At 36.2% G+C, this 8,651-nt stretch overlaps 2 protein-coding genes across 5 annotated transcripts in view; one reads left to right on the forward strand and one right to left on the reverse strand.

The window, feature by feature from the left end:
• Positions 1–2,544, reverse strand: part of LOC118599307 (prostate stem cell antigen-like) — a 4,195-nt gene extending 1,651 nt beyond the window's left edge. The window contains exons 1-3 of the mRNA XM_036214130.1: positions 2,493–2,544; positions 2,297–2,371; positions 1,228–1,347 (exon numbers count right to left, since the gene is read on the reverse strand). Coding sequence (XP_036070023.1) covers positions 1,228–1,347; positions 2,297–2,348 — 172 coding nt within the window. The 5' untranslated portion in view covers positions 2,349–2,371; positions 2,493–2,544. The remainder of the gene's footprint in view (positions 1–1,227; positions 1,348–2,296; positions 2,372–2,492) is intronic.
• Positions 2,298–8,651, forward strand: part of ddah2 (dimethylarginine dimethylaminohydrolase 2) — an 11,731-nt gene continuing 5,377 nt past the window's right edge. For 2 of the 4 annotated variants that reach the window (XM_036214127.1, XM_036214128.1), the window contains exons 1-3: positions 2,298–2,388; positions 6,313–6,418; positions 6,491–6,795. In XM_036214127.1, the coding sequence (XP_036070020.1) occupies positions 2,347–2,388; positions 6,313–6,418; positions 6,491–6,795 (453 nt within the window). In that variant the 5' untranslated portion in view covers positions 2,298–2,346. Of the gene's footprint in view, positions 2,389–5,106; positions 5,261–6,312; positions 6,796–8,651 lie in introns of those variants that run through there. The other 2 variants (XM_024298212.1, XM_024298213.2) reach the window with 2 other exon arrangements.

Below are 8,651 nucleotides of genomic sequence, written 5' to 3' on the forward strand. Positions count from 1 at the left end.
ATGGAAAAAAAGTCAAATTTTTTTCCTGGAAAAAAACAACATTTTATGAAAATAAAATTACGAGCAAAAATTCAATACTTTTACCGGAATAAATTAAAATTATGAGAAAAAAACATTTTATTAACAGAATAATATTGTCAAATTATTATTTAAAAAAATTATGATTTTACTAGAATAAAATCGGTAAATTATGTGAAAAAAACATTTTTTAATAGAATGAAATCATAAAATTATGGAAAAAAGTTGTAAAAAAATTGGAATAACGTTAGAAAATTATGTTGAAAAACATTCTTTTATTGGAGTGAAATCGTAAAATCATGAGAATTTTTTTTTTATTAGAATAAAGTCTTAAAATATGAGAAAGAATCAATTTTTTTACTGGAACAAAGTTATTAAATTATGAACTTTTTCATTCCATCATTTGTGTATTTTCTTTTGTTTTGTAAAACCCAAAATAACAAATAAAACCTCAGCAGGGGGCCCCATGTTTGTGTTCGCCTGGGGCCCTCAAACTGCTGAGTCCGCCCCTGATCATCGAAATGAAGGAGCGAAAACTCAGAGAAATATCAGTAACATAAAACAAAAAACCTTTGAATTTACTCTTATTTTTTGTATCAATAACATGTATTTCCACATTAATTTAATTCACTTCCCTATTTTGTAACTTGATTGTTTTTACATAATAATCGAACAAACATGTTATTACTAAGGTTTCGTGTTTGAATATTGATGCCTATTCTTAATAATTGATCTACTTTGAAGTTAGTTTTAATCAGGCCTTAAATTTAATTTGATGTTTGTAGAAGTAAAAGTAAAACAAATACAATCATTTTAGTGTATTTCTTTTCTTTAAAACAGAAGTTTTAAACAAAAATGAACTTATATGAAACAAAATAAAGTTTTGCTGAAGTTTTTTTACAGAGGAAATCATTTGATTTGCAGAGAGAGATTTATATTTAGACATAATTTAATAATAACATCTATTAGTGAGCTGAAAACCGGCCTGCTGTGATAAAGAGCCGAGGCTCCTGGGGCTCATCTTCACAGTAAAGTGGGCAGGAAAATCGGAAGTTTGTTACTTTAATACTGTTTTAAAACGTTGGATTTTGTAAAGTTTAGAAGCTATAAGGAGAAATGATCAAATCATTTCTGGGATTCGCTGTTTCTGCATCTGAAGTTTGTTTGTTTGCAGTAAAACTCTGCAGAAGCAGAAGCTCCGGACGTTACCTTGATTCCCCGTGGCCTCGCTGGAGAGGCAGCGCTGCCCTGCAGGACACTCCAGAGGAAACTCCAGGCAGTCCAGAGGAGAGATGGCCGGAAACACGCAGCTGTAGCAGCGCAGACATGCTGGAGAACGAGAACGGGGCGAGAAAATCACAAACATTCAGCGCTGACAAGAGAAACCAACAAGAGATACCTGATTTTTAGGAGCAAATTGACTTTAAAGCAACATTAATAGTAGGATTTTTTCATTTATTATGAACATTTTACTATAACAATTTAATTATAATAATTTATTGAAACTTTTAAGACAATAATGAACATAAAATTTGTTATAAATTAACTTTAAGAACACAGGCGTGTAACTTTTGGAACACTTGAGTAATTTTAAGTACAATTTTAAGTAAAAATCCATGTTAAATGATGCTGATGAGCAGACATGTTTACTTATAATGTATTTAAAATAGGTTAAAATTTAGTTTATTTAAGCATTTGAGCATTTTCTGTCTTTATCTTTAATGAAAAATGCTAAATTTTTTAACTTTTATTAGAAAAAATGTAAGATTACAAAAAAACAAAACACTCTACAGACAGAAAAAATACTATTTTAATACCAAAACCTAAACATATTTATATTAATGTTAATAAAATGTCAAGAAGATTTTATAGAAAATATTTTAAGACAAACAGCACCATCTAGTGGTCAAAAAATAAACCACTTTTGAATTTAAAAAACATTAAAACATTCTAGTCTAACTTAATCAGAATCTAAAACTGTAAATTTGGTGCTAAATTATCTTTTTTAATATTTTTTTTGCAATAACGTATGTTTGACATTAACCCAGTGATGGATTGTATAGTTTGAAGCACAGAAAACAACCTAGAAAGGCTAAGAATTTATAAAATAACACAAACTCAAACACAAAAAAATTGTTTAAATTATTTTATGGAAATAAAAAAATTATCTGAATCCTAAATTTCAATCTGTGATTGTCTGAAAACTGGGAAAAACGTGAAGCTCTTGAAAAACATTTCAGAATTTCCTTTTTTCTCCCTGTAAAGGTGAGAATCTTACCTGCCAAAGGAAAGCAGCACAGAAGTCCGATCAGGAGCTCCAAGCGACGCATGACGGAACTGAACCTCCACAGTCCTGAGAAGGATCTTCAGGTCAGAAAACTGTTGAGAAGGTTGCTTTTCCAACAGTTCCTCCTCTCTGGATGATTATTTTACATAAATCAAATGTAAATCCTGCAGCAGCAGCAGCAGATCACCTGGTTTCTTTCTCCCTTCGTGTCGTCTTGACGCTCCGTATTGCAGCTTCTTTTCGCCGCGAGACTTCTAATTTCATTTGGGAAAGTAATTGTGAACAGCTGACATGCTGAAGGCTGCATCCAAACGCAGATTTACGTTTCTTCTGGGTTTTCCCGACTGAATCTGTGAATTTATCTTCAGCACCTGAGAGACAGAAGGTGCTAATAATGGTGTCTAATATAGAAATTCATTCAGGATTAGACAAACGCAGCAGTTTATTAAAGACATTCACACAGGTTTTAGATCAAATGTTTCCATAGGTTCAAAACATATTTAGCAGGACTTTTTGTATAACAGTTTCATTTTACGTATTTTATTTGTGACTTCTACAGTGACTTTCTAAATGAAATGTTATTTATAGTTGCTGTTTTTGTGTGTGTGATACATTTACATTTGACATGTAAATCAAAGCAAGAGAAAAGTTATTTGTGCTCAGTTTTTCCTCAAAAGGTTTTCGTCCTCGTGTCTTTTTAAGTTTTAAGAAGGAACTGAGTCCAGAGAAGAAGCTGAAATGAAGGATGATGCTCTCATGTGAACTGATTATTACAAAATAGGGCCAAGAATAGAACCCTGAGGGACTCCACAAGATATTTTTCCTGTTGCAGAATTTAAAGTTCTTCCGTTAAAATACAAAAATTCGAGAAAAAAAAATGAAAAATCGATTTGAAACTGACCCAGAGAGACCATACGGGAGTTAAAATGTGTCAAAATCAGATTTTAATCCTAAAAGCACTAAAGTTTACTGATCCCAGTCAGGAGCCATGAACACATCAGGAGAAACTTTGAAGAGAGCCCAGATTATAAACTCCTTTTCAAGAAAATAATTCAACTCTTTTTGACAAACTTCACATGTAAAGGACTTAATGGTTCATTTGAGCACAAATACGTCCATATAATATTAACAGTAATTATATATGGCATCATTTATGTGTGTAATGGATGCATATGTACCTTCTACTTTAATATTTTTTTGATTTCTTGAAATAAACCAATTCAAAACCAAAAAGATTTTCAATTACTCTGATAATGATCAAACTAATAGATCAATATTGGATTGTTCTTCCTCTAAAACAGAGAAAACGTTACTCAAAATGGTTCCTAAAGTCAGAAAGCGCAGAGAGAGTCGGCACGCCGGAGACGGAGGGTCAATGAGCCGCTTTAACCCAATCATCCTTCACGGAGTAATGGGAGACGTGAGGCCAGCCTGCAGGACGGTCTGCTGACGGCGGTCTTGTGATGGAGGGAAAAAACGAAGCCGCTCCAAACAAACTCCAAACAAACTCCAGCTGCTGGAGGAAAGAATTTCACATCGTGTAAAGAAGATCAAAATATGTTGGCCCTTTAATGAAATGAACTTGAATAACTCACTTTTTAAGCATTTCAGTGAAGCATCCTCCAGACCGGAGTGACTGCAGCCTGACAGATGCAGCTTTTCAGGGGATGTTTTGTTGCTGCTGAATGTTCTGGGTGGACAGATGGTGCTCTTTAATCCCGTCTGCGCCCTCTGCATCCACCCCTCCACACGGCCCTGCTTCTGTCGTTACATGAACTTCTCTGACGCTGCAGTAACGCCGTCGAGTCTGCAAAGGTGCACGACCACAACCAAACATTTGCTCTCTCTGCAGTCAAGTGTCATTTCATTAAACTTAAATCCTTATTGGAACTTAAACATTCATTGAACTTATTTTATAGAAAAAAAAACCTAAAAAATAAGGTTTTGAGTATTTCAAAATTGTCTTTTAATCCATCAGATTTCTTTGAGAGTCCAGGTTTATGTAAAGCACAAATGTAGCTGCAGAGCTCAGATGAGGATTATAGACGGATGACAGACAAATCCTTAATCCTCCACAAACCCAAATTTGCTGCAAAACAAAAGATGGATGCAACTTTAGCTAAAATGCATCTTTTATTTTAAAATATGTAAATTATTTAGACATTTATGGTAAAAGAAAATGTTTTTTAAATAATTTTGGCCACTTTTTAACATTTAATTTAGTTTTTAAAATATTAATTTATAAAATATCTAAGTTTCATATTTTTGTGCCTTATTTATATTTTCTTTTCCTTGTGTATCTGTGATTTTGTTCCGTGTTTCCGAGTGAGAAAATATTAAAAAAATAATAAAATTTAAAAAATCGTTTCCTATTCAAATCATTATATCAACTATAAAGCTTTAACTTTACAGATTATTTTAATCCGTGATAATATTAAGGCGGGATTTAAATGGATCAACCGTCCGGAATCAAAAACAAAAGTTCCGCTGATGCTTGAAATCAGTTCTGATTGAATCCGGACAGGACGTGTGGGGGATGGGGCGCTGGGATGGAAAGCTGTTGGAGTAGACATTTAAGCTAGCAACAAATATGAATGCAAACCGGAAGTTAAGTGACCTTATATTGAAAATAAAAGCATAATGTGTCATTTTTCTATAAATGTATGCTTTTATGAACTATTTGAATCGTTAATCATCTATTTTAGCATTTATGTTATAGTATATAGAAATTTAGTATATATTTCTACCACGTTTCGGGAATTTTAACCCCTTTCGAAGTCAACGTTGTCTTATTTTGTAACAAAAAACCGGAAGTTGTATACTGCCATGTCTTCTGTTTGTTGAGCCGCTTCAGTGTGGAGAAGAGAGTCGGGTTAACGGGCTGCGCGCTGGGCTGGAAATTAACTTCAGCAGACAAACCCCCGTCTGAACTTTGATGAAAATCATTTAAAGCAGGTAAGCAGACCTCAAAAGGCAAAATCTAAACATGAACTTAGCAAAACTTGAGCGATTTCTGAATATTTTCCTCGTTCGAAAGATGCGAAACATCATCCTTAAGGACTTTCGAGCTGCTGGGCGGTGCACGCTACTCTCCGATTTCTGCAGCTGGATAAACCCAAACAACAACAATAAAAGAAAAGTTAGAGTTTTAACAGAATAAAGCCCAAAAAGTGTACGTTAGTTTGTTAAAGCTGTAAATAGATTAAGATTAACATTTCAGAGTCTCGCAGATGTGTTTGAACGCAACAAATATTAAATCCAGGTGAGATTTAAACAGGAGCTTTAAAAGATGTTGCATTCACTGACACGGAAATACTCTGTTAATAACAATTTCAGTCTTAAACCACAAAATGCTTCCAATATTACATATTTTGATCCAACAAAGTTTCGCAAAAACAGAATTTGTTACTTAATTTAACCCTAAAGTGTTTGTTATTGCTTCGCAATGCATTGTGGTCATGTTGTTGAAGTCTGACCTACTGTCTCACCACTCTTCTTGTCAAAAAATAAATAAATAAACATTAATAAAAGATATTTTTTGGTTAAATATCAACAGAAAAAATAAATCTATAAATGATAGAACTTGTATTTTAATGAAACTTCACTTAGTTTGTCTTGAATTAGAAACAGGAAATCAAATTATTGTTCACTTTTTCACCTTGATGTGATTTCCTCCTTAGTTTATCTCCACAATCGTGTCAATAAATGTTGAATACATTTCCGTTTGGGGGGACCAAGGCGGTCAGGACCTTCAGAATGTGTTGGTGGGCATTGGTGTTGCATAAGTCGTGAAGGAAAGCTCTGTGCGGCCGGAAGGCTGGGTTCCCTCCTGCTGCCTCTCCGTGGGTGACGGCTTTGAGGTCCAGAGACGGCGATCAAAGAGCAATTGTCCTGAAACGGGAAAGACTTCAGATGATTTTTTTAAACTTTCTGACAGTTTGATCCTCATGTTCAGCATTTCTGAGTGTCTTTTAAGCTTCATTTTGACCCGTCTTCTCTTGCTTTAGGCTCCTCCTCCTCTTGGCGTGTTCACATGGAGGACGGCGGCAGACACTGACCCCAGAGGGATGAATAAATCTTTCTTCAGGATCTTCCAAATCTCATCCAGCTTTTGTAAAGCAGCCGCGCCCTTTTTTAACAACTTGTTCTCTAGCTAACATCAGGACGGTGGTTCTTCTCTCGTAGTCATGGCAAACATGTGCCCCTATGGCCGCTTCACGCACGCCGTGGTGCGGGGCATCCCAGAATCCTTTGGGAAGCCCGCGGGGGACGGCGGCAAGGAGAACGGGGAGGTCTCCGTGGACCTGGCCAAAGCCCAGCGTCAGTTCGGCTGCCTGACGGGGGCGCTGCGGCAGAAGGTCGGCCTGCAGCTCATCGAGATCCCGGCCGACGGCGAGCTGCCGGAGAGCTGGAGGATAGAGGACGTGGCGGTCATCCAGGGAGACACGGCGCTCATCACCAGGCCCTTCAAGCAGCAGAGGCGCAGCGAGGTAACCCGGCAGAGACGGGTTCGAGTCCTGCTACGATCTCCCAGGGGTCCTTTCATTAAGAATGAGGACGTTCATGGATCTAGTCGTAGATGCATCAGAATGGGGCGTGTTTTTGTCACAAATATGATCTTTTTCAGATATCATTTTTTCTTCTGCTCCTCATTCACAACAATTTGAACAAAGAAATGCTCAGCAATGCAATTTTAAGCCTATTTTTCTTAATACGTGTCCTCCATCGTCAGAAAAATACCACAAGATTATGTTAAAAGCACAATTTTCATCAGAGCGAGTCTTTGAGACTCCGTCTTTATCCTAGTTCAGTTTGAGATACAATCATACATGAAGAAGCGTCCAGATAAACAAATCCTCTGAATGTGTCTGAGTGGGTCGTAACTTCTCAAAAGTTCCCATTTCCTGTTTAATTTTAACTGTTTTCTGATGTTTTTCTTAAGTAGTTTGTGTTAAAATGGTTCAAAAATCATGAAGGAAACCCTAGATGGACAGATTAACTTTGACTCTTCAATAAACTGAAATTCATCTTCTAACACGGCAGTAAGATTAATGAATAAACTTCTGAACATGGATGCATCCTCTGCATAGTTTCAAATGTGCGTCTTTGAGAATTAAGGAAAAAAAGGAAAAAACTTTTTTCAATGTTTTTTTGTGTTTGAAGATGAAAAACTTTGGATTTCTGTCTTTTTATAAATGTATTTAAAGACGTTGAAATGTCGTCTCCTTTTTCTGCTCAAATTTATTAGTAAATCCTGTGAAATGTAAACGTAAAGTGAGATTCGTGCCACTCTGGACATTCTGTTTACACTGCTGCCTTCAGGCAGAAGATACAGAACAATTAAATCAACGACAAATAGATTAAAAACGTTTCTATCCAAGAGCTATCACAGTTTAAATGGTTCTAGGAATCGAGTGACTTTTTAATGCAGTTATTAAAAACTCGTTTGTACAGCATTAGGAGCCATAAATTGTCTGATGTTTGTGTTGAATTTATGTTATTTGTTTACAATGCACCACAAAAGGACTGAACTGCACTCAGTTTAATTGTATAATGTACAATTACGGTGGCCCTGAAGAGTCACAACACAGAACTTCAAGGTCACAACACTTTAGGGTCACAACACTTTAGGGTCACAACACAATATTTTAGGATCACAACACTTTAGGGTCTCAATACTTTAGGGTCACAACACAATATTTTAGGGTCTCAACACTTTAGGGTCTCAACACTTTAGGGTCACAACACTTTAGGGTCACAACACTTTAGGGTCTCAACACTTTAGGGTCTCAACACTTTAGGGTCACAACACTTTAGGGTCTCAACACTTTAGGGTCTCAACACTTTAGGGTCACAATACTTTAGGGTCACAATACTTTAGGGTCACAACACTTTAGGGTCTCAACACTTTAGGGTCACAATACTTTAGGGTCTCAACACTTTAGGGTCTCAACACTTTAGGGTCACAATACTTTAGGGTCTCAACACTTTAGGGTCACAATACTTTAGGGTCTCAACACTTTAGGATCACAACACTTTAGGGTCTCAACACTTTAGGGTCACGACACTTTAGGGTCACGACACTTTAGGGTCACGACACTTTAGGGTCACGACACTTTAGGGTCACGACACTTTATGGTCACAAGACCTTAGAGTCACAAAACTTTACGGTCACAACACTTTAGGGTCTCAACACCTTAGAGTCACAATACTTAAGGATTACAACACTTTAGGATCACAATATTTTAGGGTCACAACACTTAAGGATCAGAATAATTTAGGGTTCCTGTACGGAATCTTTTTTTCTGAATTTTGTTCTTTCTGGGCCACCGTAGAAGTCTTCTCT

This window comes from Oryzias melastigma, linkage group LG11 (assembly GCF_002922805.2).
Source record: "Oryzias melastigma strain HK-1 linkage group LG11, ASM292280v2, whole genome shotgun sequence".
In the NCBI taxonomy this organism is placed as follows: Eukaryota; Metazoa; Chordata; class Actinopteri; order Beloniformes; family Adrianichthyidae; genus Oryzias; species Oryzias melastigma.